The sequence below is a fragment of the Tachysurus vachellii genome, chromosome 21 (assembly GCF_030014155.1).
Source record: "Tachysurus vachellii isolate PV-2020 chromosome 21, HZAU_Pvac_v1, whole genome shotgun sequence".
Classification (NCBI taxonomy): domain Eukaryota; kingdom Metazoa; phylum Chordata; class Actinopteri; order Siluriformes; family Bagridae; genus Tachysurus; species Tachysurus vachellii.
Genome location: NC_083480.1, coordinates 848494 through 875707, shown reverse-complemented (window position 1 = coordinate 875707; position 27214 = coordinate 848494). Strand labels below are relative to the sequence as shown.

The 27214-nt window shown below is 43.9% G+C and overlaps 1 protein-coding gene across 3 annotated transcripts; it reads right to left on the bottom strand.

The window, feature by feature from the left end:
- On the bottom strand, positions 1-27214 carry tax1bp1a (Tax1 (human T-cell leukemia virus type I) binding protein 1a). 3 transcript variants are annotated; one of them, XM_060857086.1, is made up of 17 exons: positions 26880-27214; positions 25339-25557; positions 12206-12308; positions 11939-12129; positions 11252-11359; positions 9977-10095; positions 9350-9440; positions 9015-9170; positions 8320-8559; positions 7952-8122; positions 7431-7506; positions 7131-7360; positions 6122-6208; positions 4899-5079; positions 4643-4791; positions 3959-4044; positions 1-813 (listed from the first exon to the last, which is right to left on the bottom strand). In XM_060857086.1, exons 2-17 carry the CDS (start codon positions 25528-25530, stop codon positions 603-605), a joined length of 2391 nt encoding a protein of 796 aa, XP_060713069.1. In that variant the 5' UTR covers positions 25531-25557; positions 26880-27214; the 3' UTR covers positions 1-602. The 3 variants fall into 3 exon arrangements, with proteins under 3 accessions (XP_060713069.1, XP_060713068.1, XP_060713067.1); XM_060857085.1 differs by having other exon boundaries at positions 4643-4794; positions 25339-25553; positions 26880-27208; XM_060857084.1 differs by having other exon boundaries at positions 4643-4794; positions 26880-27205.

The following is a 27214-nucleotide window of genomic DNA, read 5'->3' as shown; positions in this document are numbered from 1 at the left end:
TCAGCTTTATGTCATTCCTTTTATTTCGTTCACATCGCAAGCCAGGACACGCAGCAGGACGTCAGAGACCTGATGTCCCCCAGAATAAAGTCCATTACCCCACAGCTCCAGAATGGTCCATGTGGGTTATGAGGAGATGGTGCTACAGGACGAAGCTGTTACAAATCACACAGCAAAATGTTCAACAGGACCTGCATCATATCAATCACTCCACCATAAATACACTGAGTGTTCAATCACACGTCTGTCCACAGAGTCTAGAGTTATACACGTAAAGCTATCATTATACAGTGCAACCAATCTCATAGCAGCTTCAAATGAATTGGGGATAAATAAAAGGTAGAGAAAGAAAAGAGCGATACCTGACACTTACTGTAGCAACCAAACATGTCTTTACGAGACACTATTGTGTGTATGTGCAAATCTCAAATGTAAGTGATGTAAAAACATGCGGGCATTAGCACACAGGCAAGTAACATCTTCATCATCATCATCATTATCATCTTCATCAAAAGTGCTGAACTGAACTAAGCATTAACGCTCTGCTCCACTGAACACCTGGTCAGGATGTGACCTGAACGCTCTACACTGGCAGGACTTTACTACTCCATGTTGTGGAAGTTGAGCACGTTGCTGTCGAAGTGAGTGAAGACGTGTTTCTCGTAGAGCTGCTGCTGACAGTCCAGAGGGAACTGTTCACTGCACACAGGACACTCCCTCCAGTGAGACTCCACATGGCGCTCAAAGCTACGCTGCTCAAAGTGTGGAGGGAAAATCACTTCACACAGAGGACAGCGCTTATGTACATCCGTCCTGGAACACACACGCACAAAAATGATTACACACACACAAGATTACACACACACACACAAACACACATGATTACACACACACGATTACACACACACACACACAAGATTACACACACACACGATTACACACACACAAACACACATGATTACACACACGATTACACACACGATTACACACAAACACACATGATTACACACACAAGATTACACACACACGATTACACACACACGATTACACACACACACGATTACACACAATTACACACACACGATTACACACACACACAATTACACACACACACACACGAGCACACATACACATGATCACATACACGAATACACACACGGACACACATGATTACACACATGATCATACATACACAAACACACACACACATGATTACACACACACACGAACACACACGCACACGAATACACACAAACACATGATTACACACACACGAACACACGCACACGAACACACATGATTACACACACACACGAATACACACACATGAACACACATTCACATGATCACACACGCGCACACACACACACGAATACACACACACAAACACACATGATCACACACAAACACACATGATTACACACACGAACACACATGATCACACATACACAAACACACACACGAACACACAAGAACACGAATACACACATACACGAATACACACAAACACACACACAAACACATGATTACACACACACGAACACACGCACACGAACACACATGATTACACACACACACGAATACACACACATGAACACACATTCACATGATCACACACGCACACACACACGAATACACACACACAAACACACATGATCACACACAAACACACATGATTACACACACGAACACACATGATCACACATACACAAACACACACACGAACACACAAGAACACGAATACACACATACACGAATACACACAAACACACACACAAACACACATACACATGATCACACACGAATACACACACATGAACACACATGATTACACACACACGAACACACACACGAACACACGCACACGAATACACACACAGGAACATACATACACACGATCACACACACACACACACACACACACGAATACACACACGAACACACACACGAATACACACAGGAACACAAACACACATGATTACACACACACACGAATACACACACAAGAATACACACACATACGCAGAGTAAGAACCAGCATCATCATCCTCAGCAGCAGAATAAAATACAGTACTACCTAATATTACCCCAGTGTCAGTGGGTAAGTGTCCATCAGCACCTACATTTCAGATCCATCCAGTCTGATATTTCTGTGATTGTCAGAGGTGGGAGTAAGTCACACATGTGCAAGTCACAAGTAAGTCTCAAGTCTTAACCTTCAAGTCTCAAGCAAGTCCGACCCAATTTTTGTGAGTGTCAAGTCAAGTCAAGTCAAGTCACTGCTTTATGTCAAGCAAGTCAAGTCAAGTCGTAGCTTGAGTCAAGCAAGTCACTGGCAAGTCATACAGATGTTTGATGATTTAACTAAATGTATATATTAAACAAAGTTAAATCTACAGTATTTATGGACTGAGAGTTTTATTTGCAACAAAAATGATTATATGCATTTATTTTTAAAAGGTGTCCATGAATAAAAATCAAAACTACAAAGCCTAAGATGTAAAGTAACTGAAATAAGGCCAACATAAAAGCATGAAAAGTTTCAATGTGCCTCAAACATGGCAGAAGACCATGGAAAAGTTTATATATAAAAAAAGTACAATGGTTTCTATGCAACCAAATGGCATTTATTGAACAGACATTCCCTTTTAATGGGACATGAACACATCCTTACATTAGATCCTTCCTTTTTAACAACAGAATAACAACAACAATCAATCACGTCAACCAAAAAATGTAAATTATTGAATCACACAAACCTTGAAGTGAATTAACTATTGGGGAGAGAGAGAGAGAGAGAGAGAGAGAGAGAGAGAGAGAGAGATGATTGGAGTGAGTGTAATTTATTAATATTAAAGGGATAGTTCACCTAAAAATTAAAATTCTGTTATCATTTTCTCACCCTCATGATGTCACAAACCTGTATAAATTTCTTTGTTTTGATGAACACACATGTAGATATTTTAAGGAGTGTTTGTAATCAAACCATTCATGAAGTAATCTAAAAAGTATTCTTTTTTCCCACTATGGAAGTGAATGGGGCTCATGAATGACAAAACAAAATCCTGAATTATTTTTGGTTAATTATTGTAGCACCTTCCATGTTTCGTCACGACTGTTAAGGTTTATTAGTTAGTGCGCGCTCTCCCTCTGCTTCAGTGGCGGAACTAGAGTTTTATACATAGGGTGGCCAGGGGGGGTGGCCAGGGCAACTTTATGTATATTATGTATATTATGGCTAAACTGGGGAACGAACCGATGTCTCTTGTCTGATTAATCTGTTAATAGCGTCTAACATTAATTTATATAGCAACGTAACTTTCGAAATATTTTTCTGGAAAACCAAATCCTGATGTTTAATCTCAAAACTTAGCGAAATTTGATGTTTTAGTATTAGACTGTTACAGTAATCTTCTCTACCTCTCAACTCTTTATTGTCATTGATTGATGGATTTGAAATGTTGAGTGGCGCCGCGACCAAACGTCAAACAAAGACTTCTTTTGAGAGGTGAAATGAGATGTCGATCAGCATCAAACTTCCAATGCTATCAGATAAAAACACAGGGTGGCACCTGGGGTGGCCAATCAGATGTCAGTTGTTGCGTGCGTTCAAAAACAGATTAAAAAAAAAAAAAAAAGTTATTTCGAGTCTTTTAACTCAAGTCACAAGTAAGTCTCAAGTCATGAATGTCAAGTCAAAGTCAAGTCGAGTCTTTTTTTAATATTTGTCAAACAAGTCTCAAGTCTCAAATTTGAAACTTAAGTCTGACTCGAGTCAAGTCATATGACTCGAGCCACCCATCTCTGGTGATTGTGTTTACTTTGGGGAACAGAATCTAGCACTTTGTGTGCACATGTGCAGTAAGAAACATCTAACTCCAAAGTAAAGTTTGATTAGAATCCCAGTGATGAAGAACAGAGCTGAGAGCAGCAGTGTGATCTGAGGCTCCAGTGTTACCTGGTGTCAAAGCAAAAGCTGGAGCCGCTCTCATTCGATTCAGGACTCTGATGATCGCAGACTGCAGGAGCTTCACCATCACCTCCCTGTTCCAAGACAATAGCACTTGATTAACACACACACACACACACACACAAACACCTTCACTTCCCATACACTCAGTGCCAGTCTTCAGTAATATCTAACCACTGCTTCACTTAATGAGACTCAAAAGCACTGATCACACACACACACACACACACACACACTTTCCCCTAAAAGCCACAGCTGTCTGTATGCAGTCGCTTTCCTGCAAAGGTTAATGGGCCTTTAATGCAGCAAATGAGCGAGGCTGAGAAACAGGTCAGGGTAGAATGGCAGCGTTGCAGAGCACAGGCCAACACCTCCACCAATTAGTACAGACCACATCAGCCATGCTCACTAACGAGTCTCTGCCCTCGTCACTCTCATCCACTAATGAGCTGAGGAGGAAATGCCTTAATTGTGGTATTATGCAAATTCCCCGTTTTAGCGCTCCCCTTTAACCTAAAATGTCTAGCCGTAAAGAGCAAGACAGAGGATAGGGGAGAGAAAGAGGGAAGGAAAAGAGGAGAAAATCTGACAGGACTGCAGATGTAGAAACAAGACCCGAAAATGTCAGCGCTCGAAAAAAAATTATGATAATTGAAGAAAAGTGCTTCTGACGTTGGGACGCTCCTCAGCAGGGTTCTCCAGGCCATCAGGAGGACTGAGACTGCGCAGCGGCTGACTGCACACCACAGGACCCACCCATGGAGGCGGAGCTACAGGAGGGGGGCGGCAACTTTGATGTGGGGACAAAGCCCCATCCGCTCCTTCTAGAAGAGACAAACACACGTTTCCATCATGTAATCATTAACCATCATGGGAGAAGTCCCACTGTGTCTGAGTCGCAGCCCTGTGCTGAGCAGCTCATACGCACCACGGGTGTTCTGATCACAGTACGGGTTTCCATACTGCAGCTCCGCAGGTTGCTGGGGCACAAGCGGAAGAGGGGGAGAGTCGTGAGGGTAGGGCAGAGGGTAACGCAACACCACGGGTTCCCTGACCTCCGACCTCTGTCCACAAGCGCCTTCCTCTTTGCCTGCACGTGAACGTAGCTCCTGAAAGGCAGAAACATAATCAGTGTGTTCAGCTTCCTGCCTGCAGCTTCCTGCCTGGTGTTAAAAGCTACACTCATTAACACAGATCAGATTCACAGCACTGTACTCTTATGGCTTCATGCTTAAAGCTTCACTCACACAACATTTTAACTGCATTCTGTCCCAATAACTGCCTTGTTGTTCAACACCTTCATCTTTTACAGGGAGAGTGATGAAGGACCAGGATGGACCGGCAGAAGACCAGGCGTTACACTGGGGTTCAAAATGATAGCTTAGCATTTAGCATACATTTTTATCAATAGTTGCCCAAAGAGGCTGGTGTCTGATTCAGTGGGATTCTGGTCTTCACATGGAACATTCTGGAAAGCAGTTTCTCTTCTGACTCCATCTGGATCCAGCCAGAGAGGAAAAGGCAAGAAGTACAGAGTCAGGCTTTCAGTGATTTACTGTTTTGATGGAGGTTTGTTACTCTGTTCAGTGTTTGTGTTCTCACTGTGAATCATGTACATGAACATGATTCCCTGAAACACACACAAGAGCCTGAGGCTGTTCAACATAATCATAAGCCCTGAAACCCATTCAGACGAGAACAACATCTGGGCTTCTGTTATTTAAAGACCTCAATCGGTGTCGGCTGCTGCTTTGGAAATTAAAGACACTACCACTGTTAAAGAGCAAAAAAAAAGCTCAATCTTTATGTATCTCTGGTGTGGTGAAGTCTCTTTCTTTTCTTTGTCTCTCTCCGTCACCATCCATTTAACCCGAGAACTGGGGATCATGATTAGAGGAATTATTCCTCCAGTTAACATTTAACACAAGTGCTGTCGGTAATAAGGGAGCTGGTGGTGGCATTTAGGCGGCTCCAGAGGAGTCTAATCAAAGTACTGCTCATTTTATTACATCATCTCAACTTAAATACATCATTGTTAGCCTTCTGGACCAGAGCTAATAGAGCTAACAGCTTTACCAAATGCTAATGAGACAAAAAAAAAAAAAAAAAAAAAAGAAATACTACAAAAAAAATACCTGGAAAAACTCTTACCTCTTCCAACTTCTCCTTCTCTTTCATCACCTCAGCTAGACTCTCTCTCAGTGAACAGACCTCTCGAACCTTCTCCGCTAACTGTGCCTTTAAACACACATGAATACAAAGCTTGTGATTAGAATCCCTGTGTGATTATAAACGAGGTATTCCATTAACTGGAGATGATTAGAGTTCACTGGTTTGTACTGGTTCATCAGAAACCAGTATTATAGGTGCTACATGCTGGAGGTGAAAGACAATCAGGACCAAATTCACAATGTAAAAACTATCAGGAGAAACTCTGTAAAAACTCTCGTTCTTTACTGGAAGGAACGCAGATGATAACTGCAGCTCTGTGATCTTCACTGGAAACTAATGGAGGAAGAGAGGAGGGATGAGAGCAGGATGTCAGGGTTTTATCGAAGTGTTCAACTGTCAACTCTTTTCCGCAGTGCTGTGTGTTAGGAGTGTAAAGGAGCCGAGATGGTTGGTGGGCTCCACAAACAAACATGCAGAGACTGAAGGCCTGGTCAAACATCTTCAGGGAGGAAACTCAGCATGTGGTCATGTCCGACAATGTGTATCTGAGTATTAGATGAAGGCACTGGTGGCTAACGCACTGGTGGCTAACGCAGTTAAGGTTCTGGGTTGCTGACTGGAAGGTTGGGGTTCAAGCCAAGTTGCCCCTGTTGGGCAATTGTGCAAGGCTCCAGGGGTGCTGTATCATATCCAACCCCAAACTCCTCAGATGGGATATATGAAGTACAGAATCTGCTGTACTGTAGTGTAAATGATGTGTGTGAGACCTCGGACTACAGAGTGTGTCCCTGCTACTGGTCTGAGGTGACTGATGAGCTGGACTGGTCTACAGGGCCGCTGTCTTTATAAAAGAATAACATGACTTCATGTCTCTGTGAACTGATGAAACTGTTTGACTGATAAAGTATGTATAAAGTATTTAAACACACAAACACACACACAGAAACTTGAGATCACTGTGAGTCAGTTAAATGTGTGTGTAATGTACCTTAAACCGTTGCTCTTCATCAGTCAGCAGTAGTTTAAAATTGTCGTTGATCACACACTGCTCTCTCCACCTCTCCTCCATCCGAGCAAGCTCCGCCTCTACCAACACACTAGTCTCCTCCCCTTCCTCTTGTGGCTCGTCCTTACTAGCTTCTGTTTTTTCTCCCTCTCCCTCTTCCCTTTCTCCGTTTGTTTTTTGTTCAGTACACTCGTGACTCTCAGGCTGCTTTGCTGGAAGACATGAGAATGCAATTAAACCACAGCACTACAGGTCACAAAGTACATGTATGACTGTACACACCTGAAGCAGCTAACTCAGTGTTCATCACCATCACCTCCTGGCTGCTGTCTGTGGATGTGTCATTCCTGCTGCAGTCCTGTTAAACAATCATACATAAAACACTTAACAATGCAGGATGTTCATTGTGCGCACACACACACACACACACACACACACACACACACACATACACACGCATACACACACACACACACACACTCACATACACACACACACACACATACACACACATACATATGCACACACACACACACACTCACATACACACACATACATACACACACATACATACACATCACCATCACATCACCATCACCAACATCACATACACACACACGTACATACACATACACACACAAACATACACACACAAACATACATACAGACAAACACACACACATAAATACACACATACACACACACACATACACACAAATACACACACACATACATACCTAGACACACATACATATACACACACACATATACATGTACACACACACATATACATGTACACACACCTCCTTCTGTGTCTCCTGCTTCTGTGTAAGTTTGGTGACTTGTCTGCGCAGACGCTGGCACTCTCTGTACTTCTCCTTGTAGTGCTCTGCAGCCATCTGCAGTCTGAGCTTCAGCTCTTCCACCTCCTTCTGCAGTTCAGCCTCAAGCTCTGAGACGGCTTCTGCTCCTGCCTGTGAAGAGATTTGTAAAACAGCTGCAAGTATCTACAGCTGAGCTGATTCTGAACATACAGTGACACTGAGTTCTGTTTGTCTGGTGAAGGTAGAACATGACGTGAAATCTGATAAAACTTATCTGTAGTATTGACACCTGCTTTCATTGCAGTGGCTCTGATTTATAACAGGATGTAATCTATGTGCCTGATTACCCTTTTTTGTAACGTTTGGTTCCTCAGCTCATATAGCTGGTTCTGAGTGATCCTGCACTCCTCCTGGGCTTCAGCTAAGCTGGTCCGGACCATCTCAGCCTCTCGACAGACACGCTGAAGCTCTGCCTTGGTGCGTTCATGTTCACTGGAGGCCTCATGTAGCTGCGAATCCAGCACGGCCACCCGCTTGTACGTGGCTTCCAGCTGCTCCTTCATCTGATGCAACTGCTCTATTAAATTCTACACACACACACACGCGCACACACACACACACACACACACACGCACACACCATTATTCACGTGGAAATACACAATGTAAGCCTTGCTCACTAATCACGCTGACAGTACTGTGTGCGACAATGTTGTTACAGGCTGATGTGTTGATCTCCGTGTGTGTGGAGTGTTCTGGACACTTTGTAGCATCAATAAAACATGAGCAGTAACCAGATCATGTAATCAGGTTAACTAAAGGGTCAACTGGCTGTTCAAGGTTCTAACCAAGCTAGTGTTAACATGTTCATTAATTAAGGACTACTTTGTTTATTTAGATCAGGCGATGAATTATTTCTAGCCATGGCCTTTAAAATTGAACTTTGTGAGGGTAAATTAGTGCCGTTGGAGTTCAGTACAGGATTACCGACTCACACTGTGCACAGATCTGTGTGTGTGTGTGTGTGTGTGTGTGTGTCATACTGCATCTGCAGGGTGTGCATTTCTTTCTGCATGGAGTCTGTGTAGCTCCTCTTGGTACTGTGAGATGGTGACCTCTCGATTCAGCTCCACTGCCTTCAACATCTGAAGCTCTGCACTCAGCTTAGTATTTTCCAGCTCAGCACTGCGCATGTGAGACTACACACACACACACACACACACACACACACACAGTACATACATAACCCCACACTCTCGTGACATTCAGGGTAAAGTGAACAAGTACCCTGAGACCACAAGACCAACATTTGGGACAGGGCCTAATACCCTGACACACTACACACCTGAGAACCACACACACTCAGTGTAGTACGTACCTTGTACAGCTCCCTTTCATCTTTCTCATTTTTCAGCTGAATCTCCAAATTATCCCTCTCCAGGGTCACCTTTTGTAACTTGCTCCTCAGACTGCACAATAAATGCACACACACGTAAGTTAGAAAGTAGACTGTAAAAAGACATTAAATTGTGTAGAAAACTTGTATAAAATATTAATTCAACTGCTTGGTGCCCACATTATGTGAATAGTACACACACATCTATGTGTGTGTGTGTGTGTTTTGTGAGTGTGTGTGTTTTGTGAGTGTGTTTGTGTGTGTGTGTTTGTGTGTGTGTGAGTGTATCTGTGTGTGTGAGTGTGTGTGTGTGAGAGAGTGAGTGTGTGTGTGTGTGTATCTGTGTGTGTGTGTGTTTGTGAGTGTGTGTGTGTGTGAGAGTGTGTGTGTGAGAGTGTGTGTGAGAGTGTGTGTGTGTGTGTGTGTGTGTGAGAGAGTGTGTGTGAGAGAGAGTGTGTGAGAGAGAGTGTGCGTTTGTGTGTGTTTGTATTTGTATTTGTGTGTTTGTATTTGTGTGTGTATCTGTGTGTGAATGTGTGTGTTTGTGTGTGTGTGTGTGAGAGAGTGTGTGTGTGTGTGTGTGTGTGTGTGAGAGTGTGTACTCCCTACCAATCCAGCTCAGTCTCTTTAAGCACAGCTTTCTGTGTGACTCCTAGCAGGTCCTGTTCCAGCTGTTTCACTCCAGCTTGAGCTTTCTCTCTCTCCTCTCGCAGCCGCTGCTGTCGTTCCTGCCATCGGAAGAACCAGCGGTTTATGAAACACTCGTGTTAATCAGTGCATGTAGGGTTTAACATAATGCTCACGTGGCCTACACATCAAGAGCAGTGTAGTGTTTTCACTTAACTTTGTCCTAACATGCCCATATTTAACCGGATCTGGCAACATCTGGATCTGACATCACACACACACACACACTCTCTTCCCACAGGCGTTTAGTGTCTGCTTGTGTTTTATAGCTGATTAACTTTCAGCATTGCTACACGTGTGTGTAAAAGTCTTATAAAAATGTTGTAAAATTTGCAGCCACACTACGTCCTCATGCTCTCATGATAACCACAAGAGAAACTATATTCACTGGTTGCACTATAGTGACACACACTTATCAAACTACACACACTCGTTGTTGTGTTCACTACACGACTAATGTGTGTAGTTGTGGAAGTCTATTACTGGAGTGTTAATGCTTTATATGGGATTTTACATGGCTTTTATGATGGAGACCCCCTCCAGACACACACACACACACACACACACACACACACACACACACACTCAGTCAAATCCATTACACAGGAGACATAAGGGGGTGTCACAGCACCACTATACTGCTCCCCTCACCTCCTGCTAGTCCAGCACTTTATTACTCTGAGTGCCTGCTAGTGGAATCCACAGGATGCACTAAAGCCTGAACACGACTGAAGAGCATTAAAAGCAATAAAGCTACATATTTACTCAAGCTTAGGAACAGAACATGTGTAAATAAGAAAACTGTAACAGTATGTGGGTGAAGGGGAGAGACAAGGAGAGAGAGAGAGGGAGAGAGAGAGAGAGAGAGAGAGAGAGAGAGAGAGAGAGACAGAGTCTTAATATGATATGTCCCCTTCTATCTCACACACTCATCCACAACCTGGACACACACTCATTTCACTGAATTACTCACTCACACACACTCACAACTCACTCACTCACACTCACACACACACAGTTATCTGATCAACTAAAGTGCTTTGTGGGAGTGCACCCTGTGTTCTCACTGGCAGACATGTAGACAAATGGAGACAGTGAGTCCTCCTTCAGACATGTATGTGGTAAAAGGCTTTGATGTGGAGCCTTTGCGATCACCAGCATGTAACAGAGTGTGTGTATGTGTGCGTGTGTGTATACCTGATTGTATTGTTTCTGTTCTTCTTTAAGTTGGTCCCTCTCTTGCGTGAGCAGACAAACAGCTTTTTGCAGCTCACTGCATTCGTGCTGAACTTCCTCCACACGCCTCTAAACACACACACATTGTGGTACAAGACATATTGTAATATTTATATCTTTGTGTGGATGGATGGATGTATGGATATTAGCTATTATGGATATTATTAGATTAGGATATTATTTTTTTATTGAGGTGTAAGTCATGAATACTCATATGCACTAATGAATGACTCATATGCACTAATGAATGACTCATATGCACTAATGAATGACTCATATGCACTAATAAGTATTTCAAAAAAAGGTCCTCAGAAGGCTAGTAAGATATACATCAACCATGTGAGTGAGTGAGGTGTTTGTGAGAGAGTGTGTGGGAGAGAGAGTGTGTGTCAGTGAGAGAGTGTGTGAGAGTGTGAGAGAGAGTGTGTGTGCATGAGAGAGTGTGCGAGAGTGCGTGAGAGAGAGAGATTGTGCGTGTGTGTGTGAGAGAGAGAGAGCTTGTGTGTGAGTGTGTGTTTGTGTGAGAGAAAGTGTGTGTGTGTGAGAGTGAGTGTGTGCATGTGTGAGTGTGTGTGTGTGAGTGAGTGTGTGTGTGTGAGAGAGAGAGTGTGTGTGTGAGTGAGAGTGTGTGTGTACATGTAAGTTTACCTCCAGTAGTCCAGTTTTGGTTGTAACCACCAGTATGTCGGAGTTCCCATCATCCTCCACAGTCAGTAGCTCCTCCCCTGTAGGGGTGGGTGGTCTGAACTGGAAGGGTGTGCTGGCTCCTCGGATTTCACCCATGTGTGTGACGTAACAGAACTGATAAAACTCACCATCGCTACGGGGAACGTAGTAACCTGTGAACCCAGACATCTTGGTGAACATGTGGTGTGGACAATGTGGGTGTAACACTCGAGCAGTTTGTTTGTGTACCTTGGAAGACAAGAACCTTGTGGACAGTGGAACCTTCAGTGTAGTTCTCAGGCATGGGGGACCACAGAAAGGTGTAGTAGTCTCGTGCACTGCTCCAACCCACCTACACAGGAGGAGGAGGTTGAGGGAGAGAGAGAGACGAGAGAGAGAAAGAGAGAGACAAAGAGTTAGAGAGAGAGAGAGAGAGAGAGAGAGAGAGAGAGAGAGAGAGAGAGAGAGAGAGAGAGAGAGAGAGAGAGAGACAGAGTTATAGAGAGAGAGTGAGAGAGAGAGAGAGAGAGAGAGACAAAGAGTTAGAGAAAGAGAGAGAGAGACAGAGACAGACAGAGAGAGAGAGGGTTATAGAGAGAGAGGTTTGAGGTTTATCAATACTTTTATTTGTGATTTGCCAGACAAATACATGTGTTCACAATTTTTTCATCGTAGGCCTTCCCTAGTATATAAATGAGAAAGATAAACGAATTAAAAATTAAATAAATAAATATATAAATAGGCAATGTATAAAATAAAAACCTTCTATGAGAATTCTGCATCTGATTTTTGAAACCAGCTCTTGAGTAGCTTAAGAAGACCTTTTAATCTCAGGCATCATAAAAACAAGTGTTCTAGGTCTTCCCTCCACCTACAGAACCTACACTCCCGCTTCACGCCTGGATTGAGGTGTGCCACATGTCTGTTGCTGTTGCCCCGTGAATAATGCTCCAGTGCAGGTCAGCAGTACGCTTCTCTACAGGGGGTTTATACAGGGTCCTCCACCTGTCTCGCACAAGAACGTCCGGGTTCAACATCCCTGGAGACTTTTTGTCTCCTCAAGGAGTCTTTGTGCAGCACTTTTACCGTTACTTGGTACATGGCTTTCTTAGTCATGTCCTTAAAGAGGTTCGACTATGGAGTCTTGAAAGACAAAATGGAGTCTGTGACTTCATCCTCTTCCTCCTCTCTCACCGCAGGGAGAAATCGAAAACCCATTGGGTGCAAAAAAACATTCACTGGTGTTATTCCAGGTCTTTTTTAAATAAAACCTGTCTAACGTTGCTCCACTGACCCTGTTATCATTGACTTTAAGTCATGTGTACTGCCTTCATGTGTACTGCCTTCATAGACACCTACATGTCTATTTCTTTGTATCAGTCATTTGGGATTCTTTGATAATTTTGGATAAACAGATACCTGACTGACTGTGAGGTTCATAAACATTTATAAAAACAAAATATTATTATTATATTCTATATTATTTTCTACTTTTGCTAGTAACAATCTTCCTTTAACTATTTCCTTTACCTCTAAAATGTTGTTTACATGTTCAGAAAATAAAATTGAACCCCAGCACTGTTTCTCGTTCCATGACTCATAGAAACATTCCCTTTCCACCACATTCCCCATTCTACTTCATTATCAGTGTCAGTATGTGTTTCTTGTAAAAAAAATAACTGAGTTTTTTAATACTTATAAACTCCTTTATCATTGTTAATTTATTCCTGTCTCTACCCCCATTAATGTTTAATGTTCCTGCTTTAAACATCTCCATGGTAAAAAGGAAGAAAAGGATAGAGACAGAAAGGAGACAGTAAAGTAAAAAAAGACACCAAATGTGATTTATCCATGTAACTACGTATTTTATTTTACTTTGTTTTTCCTTAGTTTCATTACCATCTTTTTCAGTCTAAACCTTTTCTTTTGTAATAGTGCTGCTGATGCTATGAACTTGTCTACATCCGGAAAAAAGTCTTTCACCTCAATCACTTTGCCGAATCTTACATCCAGAAAATCATTAATGTCTTTGAGAGAGTACGTGTCTTCTGTTGCCTGTGACCAGACATTAGAAATCTCAGACATTGTGTCTTCATTCCTCATTTCTGCATCAACAATGTCCTCACCTTTTGACCCGTCTTCTCTGGCACCAGTTATACCACCACTACCACCGACTTCAACTGATTCACTCACAACACAATTTTCCTCTGATTGCACCATTTCAGTATTCAGGTTCACAGTAATCTCATCGGTCATATCACATGGTTCCTGAGCTCCACTCTTAACTGTATCTGCGGTATGCACACCTACAGCTTCCTTTACTGCAACACCTGTACCGATTGACTCTGATGTCTAGCTTCCTCCTCAGTGATCTGTTCAACTACACCACCCTGCCCAGCTGCCCCCTCATTACCCTGCCCAGCTGCCCCCTCGTTACCCTGCCCAGCTGCCCCCTCGTTACCCTGCCCAGCTGCCCCTCCGTTACCCTGCCCAGCTGCCCCCTCGATACCCTGCCCAGCTACCCCCTTCGATACCTTGCCCAGCTGCCCCCTTCGATACCCTGCATAGCTGCCCCCTCGATACCCTGCCCAGCTGCCCGCTCGATACCCTGCCCAGCTGCCCCCGTTACTCTGCCCAGCTGCCCCCTCGATACCCTGCCCAGCTGTCCCCGTTGCCCTGCCCAGCTGTCCCGTTACCGTGCCCAGCTGCCCCCCGTTACCCTGCCCAGCTGCCCCCTCGTTACCCTGCCACGCTGCCTCCTCAATCCCCTTCCCAGCTGCCTCCTCAGAGTCCTGAGCCTTGTGTGGACATGCTAACCTATTATGACCAACATCCCCGGACTCAAAACATTTACATTCACTCAAAACAAAACATTCATTTACCTACTGGATAAATGAACGAGCCCTTGGCCACCTCCTTGGATAAGTAGGAGGAATCTCCTCCTTCCTTGAAACTCCTCCTTGGGTAAGTATAAAACACTTTGTGGTAGCCAATGCGGTTTGTCCCAAAAAAAGTCAACCATCATGGCCTGCAGATCTGCTAGCAGTTTTGGAGGGGGATCAGTGCAGGCCAGCTTGTGCCATAGCATTGAGGCAGCAAGATTATTCCAGCATTCTGCCCTTATACGACATTTCCGGGACAAGCCGTTTCCATTTATTTTTTCCAGTTTATATATGTACTGTCTCCCAGGTAGACTTCCAAGTATTTGAACCCACCAATTGTCCATGTTAGGTTGTTCGGGAGAGATGGTTCCCCACCCTTCCAATCTAATTAAAATGGCTTCAAATTCGAGTTCACTTTTGCAGATGATAACAGGTAAAACTTTTTTATAATGTCACTTAGGGTGTCAATGTCTCTCTGTCCATTTACCATAACAACAACATCATCTGCATATGCTGATATACAGTATGGGGTATTAACCCTTGGTATTGATAAACCAGTTATTTTATTTCTTTTCTGACATAAAAGTGGTTCTATGGCTATGGCATATAGCATGCGGTACAGAGAACAGCCCTGCCTGATACCCCGATACACTTTAAAGGGTGCACATAAACCACCGTTAACTTTCAGTATGCTCTCAATGTCACTGTACAAAACCTGGATCATGGCCATGAAACCTAAGTTGAACCCAAAAGACTCTCGCACCCTCCACAAGTACTGGTGTTCAACCTGGTCAAAAGCCTTTTCCTGTTCCAGAAAAATAAAACCAGTCTTCAACCCCATTAGTCTAGAGACATCCAAAATGTCTCGAATTAGATGTTCATTATCTTGAATTGATCTGCCAGGCACACAGTACATCTGGTCAAAATGGATGACTTGCTCCATAACCTTCACCAGTCTTGTTGCTAATGGTTTTGAGAGCACTTTGCAGTCTGTGCAAAGAAGTGAGACAGGGTGCCAGTTCCTCGGGTCAGTTTGATCACCTTATTTTGGTATTAGGGTCAAGACTGCTCTGTGACTGCTCAGTGGCAGCCTCCCTTCATTTGTACTTGCCTTAAGCACTTCCAGCAACTCCTGCCCCAACACTGACCAGAAAGCTTTGTGGTACTCTACCAAAAGCCCATAAATTCCAGGTGACCGCCTGTTTTCCATGCTACTTAGTGCAGCCTCTAACTCCTCGATTGTCAGCCCCTTGTCAAGTTCACTAGGTTCACTCAGGTAGATTTTGAAAAAAACATCTCCTCCTCCACTTGCACTGCTGTGAGCTCACTTCTATACAGATTAGAGTAAATACTGACTGTCTGCATGCGAATTTCAGTGGGTTTAGTTACAAGCTCCCCTGACTCTGTTCGCAAAACATGCATAAACCTTTTCTGTCCATTTTTTTCTCTAGACCAAAGCGTGAGCGGACCGGCGACCCCTGCACTGTTGTGCCCAACAAGTCAGCCAACACATGTTTTTTCCTTTTGAGAGCTTCAATGTGGTCTCAATTTCCTGTGGATTCCACCAAACCCTGGAGTTCCACTACTTCCATCTCTAGAGCTCTAAGAGACCTGGTGGTCACATTGTGAGCATACGGTTGACAAAATACTTTAATTTGTAATTTTGCCACATCCCACCACTGCTGCAGCGATGTAAAAGACGGCTGCTGAAGCCTAAATGTATCCCAAAAAAACCCCCCATAAATCTCTCTAAACTTTACATCATCTAAAAGTGCTGCATTAAAATGCCAGTACGCACTGTGTGGCTTTACATTACACTTCGTAAAAGTGCTCTGTACGATAGTGTGATCTAAAAAGCCCACAAGATAAATAAAACATGACCTATAAATATTCAGCTGATGTTTAAAACTATAAAATCGATCAAGTCATGCTAGTCAGAGAATTTTGTTCTCAGTCCACAAAAGTGCCACAGGTCTCCAGTTCTTTAAAAGAGTTAAGTCACCCTTTTTTGGGAGCAGAGTTTGGCTCGCTGACAACAACTAGTAAGTCATCTTCCACTGATGCACTCCTGAAGGACTTTGAAGTAATCACTTCCAATTACAGTATCCATATACAGTATCCAATATCCATGCATTTTTATAAAATCCAGAAGGAAGACCATCTATTCCTGCAGTACACCCTAAAAGTAGTTCCATAACTGCAGCAGTCACTTCATCGAAGGTAAATTCCCTGTCCAGCAAAACCCTCTGTTCTGAGGTTAAAGCAGGATGATCTTGTAAGAGTTCTTTCCTGCATTGTTCATCCGAAATATAGATTAGAAATTCACTGCCATTCTGCGCATCTCCACCGGATCAGCAGTAGTACATCCATTACTGTCCCTTAGACTGTACAGCTGTTTTTCTTGAGCAGTTTTTCGTTGCAGATTGAAAAAGTAGGACCATCCATGTCTCTTATTGTTAAAAAACAACTCCTTATGAGTGCAATGTTGAGTCTTTCATCTAGAACTGATTTCAGGGAAAGTTTTTTTTCAGTCCATAATTCCTGTAAGTTAGGAGAGTTAGTAAAAGTCAAGTTCTTTTCAATAGCAATAATTTGAGAACAGAGTAGAACATTTTACAGGACCCAGAAAGGCACCTGCAACCTCATCTAGTTTGGGGGACAAATGCAGAATGGGAAACAGGTCCTCAGGAACTGAAGGTTTTCCTCTTGCAAACCAGTTTTCACCATCCTTAGTTCCTCTGTAGTGAGCAGACTTCCACTTCACTAACAGCTGCATAGCTACTCGAGCTGACCTGATTGCAAATTGCCTAATGTTACAGCCTTGAGTTCAGAAGAACCTTGTTGAGCCCCAGCAGGTTACAGATAGTGGATGTTAAGTCCAATCAAGCCCCATGGATTAGAGGTTACTCTAGAAGCCAGTAGAGGGAAATCCTGGTCTCTGTTAAACAAATTTGACACCTTGAACAGATTTCTGTAAAAAGTTGGCAACTTAATGGTTTCCACGTTACAGGGGTCCATAAGGAAGTGACTTGCTCAGATTCAGTCTTTCTGTGCTGTTTAGAATAATGCATGCAGCAGTTCTCTAGTTGGATTCTTCATGTCCATGCAAAAGTCTCTGCAGAACTGCAGACAGAAAGCTGCTGCCCTGCTTTGTAAATAAATAAGTCCTTGTCCGCCTTCATCCATCATGCAATTTGTCCCAAAAGAAATCCACTAGCGGGGGCACGGTGGCTTAGTGGTTAGCACGTTCGCCTCACATTTCCAGGGTTGGGGGTTCGATTCCCGCCTCCGCCTTGTGTGTGTGGAGTTTGCATGTTCTCCCTGTGCCTCTGGGGTTTCCTCCGGGTACTCCGGTTTCCTCCCACAATCCAAAGACATGCATGGTAGGTTGATTGGCATCTCTGGAAAATTGTCTGTAGTGTGTGATTGCAAGAGTGAATAAGTGTGTGTGCCCTGTGATGGGTTGGCACTCCATCCAGGGTGTATCCTGCTTTGATGCCCGATGACGCCTGAGATAGGCTACCCGTGACCCGAGGTAGTTCGGATAAGTGGTAGAAGATGAGTGAGTGAGTGAGTGAGAGAAATCCACTAGTACAGCTTGCACATCTTTTATAAAACTTATAGGGGGTCAAGACAAACCATTCTGTGCCACAATAAGGATGCCACTATAGATAGTTGACTACTAAAACCTGTTCTCTATACAACAAGTTTGGTGCTAGCCACTTCCACTTCACTAATTGGTTTTTCACCCACCCAGTCCTCAAACAATAAAGCCTCGCTCTTGTTCCAGTTGACTTCAGCCAAAGACAGTTTCTAGTGATGTTGTTAGGGTGTCTGTCACTTTGCTTTCCTATTAAAACTATGACATCATCGGCATATCCTGCTGCCTTGATGTTATTCGTATCATTTGATAAGCTTAGACCATCTACCTTTGCTCTAATTGTTGCAACATGCAAGATGTTCTATAGCAATCTATAGAAGAATAAGCATAAGCCACTATAAAGCACCCTGAACTCTCAATGAATTCTTTGCAGAAGCCAAAAACCTTGAGAACTTCCCACAAATATTTGTGCTTGATTCTGTCAAAGGCTTACTATTGGTATAAGGAGATTAAACCTATGTCTAAATTATACCTTTTGGAGAATTATATTACGTCACAAACTAGAGATATATTGTCAATGATTGTTCTGCCAGGCACACAATAGGTTTGATCCGGATGAATGACCTGACCCAGTACTTCAGCCAACCGGTTTGCTAGGACTTTGGAGAGCAGTTTGTAATCACTGCACAAGAGTGACGGGTGTCCATTTTTTATGTCCATTAAGTCAACATTTCTTAGGAAGAAAGGTGAGTACAGCCCTCTGACAAGTAACTGGCAGTGAACCTCCAGACAGGCTTCCATTGAGCACTAGGAGCACATCCTCTCCCACTACCTCACATAATGACTTGTAAATACCAGGTGCTTTATCAGTCTTTATGGTCTGGAGAGATTTGTGAAGTTCGCCCATGCTCACCGCACCTTTGAGCCCAACATTGGCCTCCTCTGACACCTGTAGAAGGTTTTCATAGAAGCTACTGTCTGTACTATGTCCACTTGACACCTCACACTTGTAAAGATCTTTGTAGAACTCCACTTCCCTTTTCTTGACATCTGTTTGGTCAGACAATAGTACAACAGCCTTTACGCTTATAAAACCTGACTGGACCAAAGACCCCTGTGCCTTCGCTTCAAGCATCTCCAACCACTGACACTTTTTCGCAGCTAGCTGTTCTGCAATGCCTCCTCTCCCGTTGCCACCACTAGCTCCTGCAAATGGTGATATCAGCCTCTAGAACTTTCATCAACCTTGTTAGATCTTTAGTGACACTATGGGTGTACTGTTGAGAGAATTGTCTAATTTGTATCTTTCCATAGTCCTGCCACTGCTGAACAGTTCTAAAGGAATCTCTTGTCAATCTGAAATCATCCCATAAGAACTTAAAGGAGTCAGATCATACAGTAATGCAAAATTGAAGTGCCAGTATGCACTTTTTGGTTTGAGTAAGCTTAAAGTAAAAACACATGCAGTGCAGTAACATGCAGTGGTCTGAGAAAGCTATTGGGGTAATGCAACACTTTTTGCAGATATTTAGCTGTTGTTTTAAGACAGAACCTATCTATCCTCACTGCAGGCATGAAATTATCGTGTGTATTAAACCAGTTGTAACTCACTCAGATGCCATGTGGTTCAGTGTGGTTCCTGTCTATGTCTAATTGTGGACTAGGTGACCCTCTTTTCAACAGCATAGACACTGCATTCTTCCAGTAACATAGTCTTCCATGACTACATAGTCAAACCATCTATGCGATCATGTACACAAACCTCCTGAATGAGGCTACATGTTTAAGCAGTGGTGACTGACTTGTTATCGGTATTTCTTTGATCGAGGAGACAGGTATGCTTTCTACTAACTCTGTAGCTTTTTCTACAGTATACAGAAACATGACAGTTGCATAGTTCATTCTGGAGGCAGACAAAATACACTCATGGCCTATAAGGCTTCCCCAATGGCCAAACAAACACTAGCTGTAAACGCCACTTTAACACCATGGCGCCATGTGAGTGTTTAAACCCCACACACTCCGGGTCACCTTGCTTCTTCAATAAAAGGTTTCACCCTCTGAGACCCTTGGAGAAACTAGGAAAGACGGCAAGGAGGGGTAAAAAAAGAGAAAAGAAAAGCAAAACAAAAGTCAAAGATTGTGCCAGTTCAAAGATGGCGCCGGTAAGGTCGGCTGAGGTTAGGTCATAGTCAGTGCCGTTTATATTCTACCTCAAGCGGACACGGACACTGCATTATGAGACACTAACGCTACACCAAACACAGCATTGGGACGCTGCGATCATTGTGGTGGCGCAGCGCACTACCAAACTTTAAGCAGCACATCACCTGTCCCACCAAGGGCCAAAGGACACTGGACCACTGCTACACACCATTCAAAAACAGCTACAAGGCACAATCACGTCCACCGTTTGGGAAATCGGACCATGCCGCCATCTTCCTCATGCCTGTTTACAAACAAAGGCTGAAAGGAAGGAAGCTCCACTTCAGCGGGAGGTCGCGCGCTGGACTGACCAATCGGTGGCTGCTCTGCAGGACGCTCTAGATGACGCAGACTGGGACATGTTCAGGCGCAGCTCTGATGACGTCAACATGTTTACGGTTGTGGTTGTGGGATTCATCGGGAAACTAGAAAATGATACGGTGCAGAAAACCACCATCAGAACTGGTTTCCCAACCAGAAGCTGTGGGTGGATAAAACCATCCGCGATGCTCTGAGATCACGCTCCGGCGCCTACAACACGGGGCTCGCCACCGGGGACATGGACGAGTACAAGGCTGTGTCTTACAGTGTGCACAGAGCGGTGAAGGAAGCAAAGTAGCGCTATGGGAGGAAACTAGAGTCACAGTTCCAGCATGGTGGTTCTAGGAGCCTGTGGCAGGGACTAAGGAACATCACGGACTATAGAACACCTGCTTCTAGAATAGGGAATGCGGACGCTTCTCTGGCTGACGGGCTAAACCTCTTTTACGCTCGCTTCGAGGCTGAAGCTAACCGCGCTAGCGGTGCTAGCGGCACAAACAGCATGCACATTGAGAGAGCTGGAGAGGTAAACACGTTCACCATCTCGGAGCATGAAGTGAGGAGGACATTAAGTGTGAAAACCAGGAAGAAGGCACGGCAGCGTCTGTACCATCTGAGACGCTTAAGGGACTTCAAACTACCCTCTCAGGTGCTAAAGACTTTCTACACCTGCACCATTGAGAGCGTCCTGACAGGTAGCATCACTTCGGGAACAGCACCATGCAGGACAGGCGAGCCCTCCAGAGGGTGTCTCCAGTCAGGTGTGGTCAGCTGAACGTACCATCCACACCGAACTCCCTGACCTGCAGGACACTTTAACTCTGGACTGACACTTTAACTCTGGACTGACACTTTAACTCTGGACTGACACTTTAACTCTGGACTGACACTTTAACTCTGGACTGACACTGTAACTCTGGACTGTCACTGTAACTCTGGACTGACACTTTAACTCTGGACTGTCACTTTAACTCTGGACTGACACTTTATCTCTGGACTGACACTTTAAATCTGGACTGACACATTAACTCTGGACTGACACATTAACTCTGGACTGACACATTAACTCTGGACTGTCACTTTAACTCTGCACTGACACTTTATCTCTGGACTGTCACTTTAACTCTGCACTGACACTTTAACTCTGGACTGACACTTTAACTCTGGACTGACACTTTAACTCTGGACTGACACTTTAACTCTGGACTGACACTTTAACTCTGGACTTGCACAGCACAGTGTCACTTTATACACTTTATACACACCATACTACATATGGACACTTTAAGGACAATAATTAAAAACCATACACATTTATGTATATTTATGTATATACATTATCTTTCACATATTTTTCATATTTTATATAGTTTTTATATAATTTATACTTTTTATTTATCTATCTCCTTTTGGTTTTGGTTATCTAGGTTATTAGGGATATTTTTTATGCCTAATTGCATTCCTTTTATGTTTGAATACCGGACAGATGTATAAAGCATTTCACTGCATGTTGTACCCTGTATGTATGTGTATGTGACAAATAAAATTTGATTTGATTTGAAGTCAAGCTACAAGACACGCGCTCACACAACCATGCTCCGCCCACTCGCTCATGCATGAGAGAGAAAACAGACAGTCAGACACAGAGAGAGAGAGAGAGAGAATGAATATGGCTGAGAAGCAGATTCAGGTGAAACCTGTGCACACAGCCAGCCTGAACAGAGGAACACACACCCTGAAATTACACCACTGACAATAACAATATATCATGCCTATCATTCTGCTTTGTGGAAAAATATTCAGCTTTCATCTGGAACACAGCAAAGTTAGAAGCATAAATAACCGGATAATTATACAGCAGGAGAGAGAGAGAGTGTGTGTGTGTGTGTGTGTGCGCGCGTGTGTGTGTTGCTTGCAGGTACAGGACTGATAAATGATGAATAAAATAATAAGAGGGTGGATGTTACCATCAATCATGTGTTTGAGGAACATTCCACAAGTTTGTGACAGCTTAATTACACACTGTGTGTTCATCTAAGGGAGAGAAAGATAAGCAAGTCAGAGAGAATGAGCGAAACACACAACATAGCTCCATTACACACATATAGTAAACTGTGGCATCCGACAAATGATCTGTGCTTTAAGAAGCTCTGCACGTGTCTGTTAACGGGTCTGTTACATATGGAGGTGATCCATCTTACACTCAGTATCTGCAGGAAGCTTTTAGGCCACGCCCACCTAACATACCTAAACACATGGATACACAACACTGTCCTAAAGCAGGGAAAGCAGACACACACACTAAACACAACTTATCTTCTTACTTTAATGAGTTCATGAAATAACAGGTTTTAGATGAAATTTTCTGTACAGTCCAAAAGATTACGCTAATGTTACTGATATTCTGACTGTAATATAAACAGGAAGAAACAAATAAGAACATAAATCTGTACAAATTACACAGACAGGAAGAAGGAATCAGAAGGATCGCTACCACTAGGGGGAGCCAGTGGCCTACTGAGAGTGTGTGTGTGTGTAAAATGATGTAAAGAGTGTGTGTGTAATGATGTAAAGAGTGTGTGTGTCTGTGTGTGTAATCAAGTAAAGGGTGTGTGTGTCTGTGTGTGTAATCATGTAAAGAGAGTGTGTGTGCGTGTGTGTGTAATGGTGTAAAGTGTGTGTGTGTAATGATATAAAGAGTATGTGTGTAATGATGTAAAGAGTGTGTGTGTGTGTGTAATGATGTAAAGAGTATGTGTGTCTGTGTACGTCTTTGTGTGTATGTAATGATGTAAAGAGTGTGTGTGCCTCTGTGTGTGTGAGAAGAGTGTATTTATGTGTGTGTGTGTGTGTGTGTGTGTGTGTGTGTGTGTAATAATGTAAACAGTGTGTGTCTGTGTACGTTTAATGATGTAAAGAGTGTGTGTGTGTGTGTGTGTGTGTGTACGCCTCTGTGTGTATATAATGATGTAAAGAGTGTGTGTGTAATAATGTAAAGAGTGTGAGTCTGTGTGTAATGATGTAAAGAGTGTCTGTGTGTAATGATGCAAAGTGTGTGTGCGTCTGTGTGCGTGTGTGTGCATGAGTGTGTGCGTGTGTGTCTGTGTGAGTGCACGCATGTGTGTGCGTGCGTGTGTCAGTGTGTGTGCGTGCATGTGTGTGTGTGCGTGCTTCTTTGTGCGCGTGTGTGTGGGTGTGTGTGTCTGTGTGCGTGTGTGTGTGTGCACCCTTCTTTGTGTGTGTGTGTGTGTGTGTGTGTCCGCATGTGTCTGTGTGCACGCGCGCGTGTGTGTGTGTCTGTGTGCGTGTATGTGTGTGTGCACACTTCTTTGTGTGTGTGCGCATATGTCTGTGTGCGCGTGTGTGTGTGTCTGTGTGCGCGTGTGTGTGCGCATGTGTGCGTGTGTGTCTGTGTGTGCGTGTGTGTGTCTGCACTCTTCTTTGTGTGTGTGCGCGCATGTGTGCGCGTGTGTGTCTGTGGGCGCGTGTGTGCGTGTGTGTGCGCATGTGTCTGTGTGCGTGTGTGTGCGCATGTGTCTGTGTGCGTGTGTGTGTGATTCATTACACACTCAGCATGTCTGTTCAGAGAACATTCTAAAAGCTGCAGAACAGAAGAACTTTGTTAATAGAGCTTCAGTACAGTCGTGTCCTCCTGGGGCAGAAGCTGTGTGCTGATGTCTATGTGGTTCCAACACTTTACTTTATAATGTGTGTGTGTGTGTGTGTGTGTGTGTGTGTGTGAGACAATAACTGGTTTTTCACACTGCTTTTCCCCAAAAGAGAAGGAAGCTTACGAAATATGAGACTGAGGAAGAGAACGAACAGTGACTAGAAATATATATAATACTGTATATATAGAGGTAAACACGGTCCATGACTCTGGATCCTGCTTAACACTCAGCTAACTGCCATAGAAATGCCTGCACACACACACACACACACACACACACACACACACACACACACAACTCAAAGCTAACCATCAAAAGACTAATAGTGAGTGGATTAACCATGTATTTCCAAATCACTTTTCCTCCCATTAACCTCTACACTTAGCCCAGCTCTGTCAGATCTGGTTGATTTGAAGTTAGTTCTTTACGCTGTCTATAAACTGTGGTTTTAACATCACAAGATGCCAAGTTTCCACTCGTCTGTTTTATTGCAGCACGATTAAATGCCTTAATGAAAGTGGAACTGGGGTGAAGATAGAGATGAGAAAAGGGAGAAAGGGGCGGAGACACTAAAAACCTGTCCCATCTGTAATGAACAGACGACAAAATAAAGTTCACACTCACATGGGGTTAGAACCAGGTGTGTTAAAGAGAGAGTGTGTGTGTGCGTGTGTGTGTGTGTGTGTGTAGGTACACGCTAACCTTAAAGATGCCAACCCAGTCTTTGGGGTGAGGGGTGATGAAAGGTGTGAGCGTGTAGTGACACTCCAGTGCTGCCTGAGGCAGAAAACTCTTCCCCACGTTCTGGAAGATCACGTGGGCAAAGTTCGACATCTCCATGACTGAACTTCCTCCTCCACCTGGAGTTACTGCTGTGTCACTGGCTGATGACATCACGGATGCTTGGAGCTAACTGTCTAACTACGTACACACAAGGAGAAAAAAAACAAGGAGAGAAACCCTGAATACACAGACATGTTTACAAAAGTATGTGCACCCCTGACGATCACACCCATATCTAGTTCTATGGAAAGACTTTGCTGAAGAATGGAGCTTGTCATAACAGCTAAAGGGAAATCATCTTGGAATGATATATGAGTGGGGTGGTCGTGGGGTGCACATACTTTTACTGCAATTATCAGATCAGCCAATCAAATGGCAGCAGCACAAATGTATAAAGCCATGCAGACAGAATGTGATCTAGTGTGAACATGGCATGTTGTGTACCTAATAAAGTGTGTGTTCCTACGAGTAAAGTGTTTATCCTGAGGCTGGGTTTCTCTCACCATAACCTTCAAGTCTTATATCTGTGGTCTAATCTCCATTCTGTACTAAAGAAACACTGACTGTACAAGCACATATCACTGAGAGGGACAGTAAGGAGCTGCTCTGTCTGCCTGCTCTGTCTGTCTGCCTGCTCTGTCTGTCTGCTCTGTCTGTCTGCTCTGTTCTGTCCTGACATCACTGAAAGGGACAGTAAGGAGCTGCTCTGTCTGCTCTGTCTGTCTGCTCTGTTCTGTCCTGACATCACTGAAAGGGACAGTAAGGAGCTGCTCTGTCTGCTCTGTCTGTCTGCTCTGTTCTGTCCTGACATCACTGAAAGGGACAGTAAGGAGCTGCTCTGTCTGCCTGCTCAGTCTGCTCTGTCCTGACGTCACTGAGAGGGACAGTAATAAGCTGCTCTGTCCTGACGTCACTGAGGGACAGTAATAAGCTGCTCTGTCCTGACGTCACTGAGAGGGACAGTAATAAGCTGCTCTGTCCTGACGTCACTGAGGGACAGTAATAAGCTGCTCTGTCTGCATTAGACATCACTGAGCACCCGAGATCAGACAAGATGCTGATCAGACAGGTGTCTAATGCAGCAGCTGCACAGTGTGATGCCCAGCTGGTGTTAGATGAGTAGATGTTTAGACACATGGACTACAGCACTGACATGTCTGACCTGCAGGACCAGAGCCACAGTGTTGTGGACATGGAGGCCGAGCGCCCACAATAATAAGGCCCGTAAACCAGGCGCCGTGTTACGCAGTGTTACGCAGTGTGTACACGTGAGTACGTGTTACAGACACACGCAGTAATGCAGTGGAACTGAACACACAGCAGCTCGACACGGTCATGTGGAACATCTGCGCTGTCATGGAGCTGTGACGAAGCTAACAGGCTAACAGGCTAACTGTAGAGCACAGGCGTGTGTTAAAGAGCAACACGCTAACATTAATGAGAGGAAATGAACAGTGTACCTGTGGTCCATGTTGTCCATGCAGCGTCCTGTACGGCTTATAGCGCTCTGTTAGCGACACATGACAGCGTCAACATAGCGGTGCTGTATGACGTCACATCCAGGCTCCTGCTTTCCGATTGGTCCGAATGTGTATCTGCATACTACACTACTACAAAGTGTGTGAGAATAGCACGTTAGTGTGCGCGTGCCGGTGTACCGTACTGTTTAGTGTGCGCGTGCCGGTGTACCGTACTGTTTAGTAGGTTAGTGCTGCGCGTGTCGGTGTACCGTGCTGTTTAGTAGGTTAGTGCTGCGCGTGTCGGTGTACCGTACTGTTTAGTAGGTTAGTGCTGC

Excerpts from the sequence above, each read along its gene's own strand:
- tax1bp1a (XM_060857085.1), bottom strand. The coding sequence starts at position 25,530 with ATGTCATCAGCCAGTGACACAGCAGTAACTCCAGGTGGAGGAGGAAGT. Across the intron at positions 7,361-7,430 it reads CACTGAGTTAGCTGCTTCAG|CAAAGCAGCCTGAGAGTCAC; the intron begins GTGTGTACAGTC and ends CATGTCTTCCAG. Across the intron at positions 4,045-4,642 it reads CTGCTGAGGAGCGTCCCAAC|GGAGGTGATGGTGAAGCTCC; the intron begins GTCAGAAGCACT and ends GTCTTGGAACAG.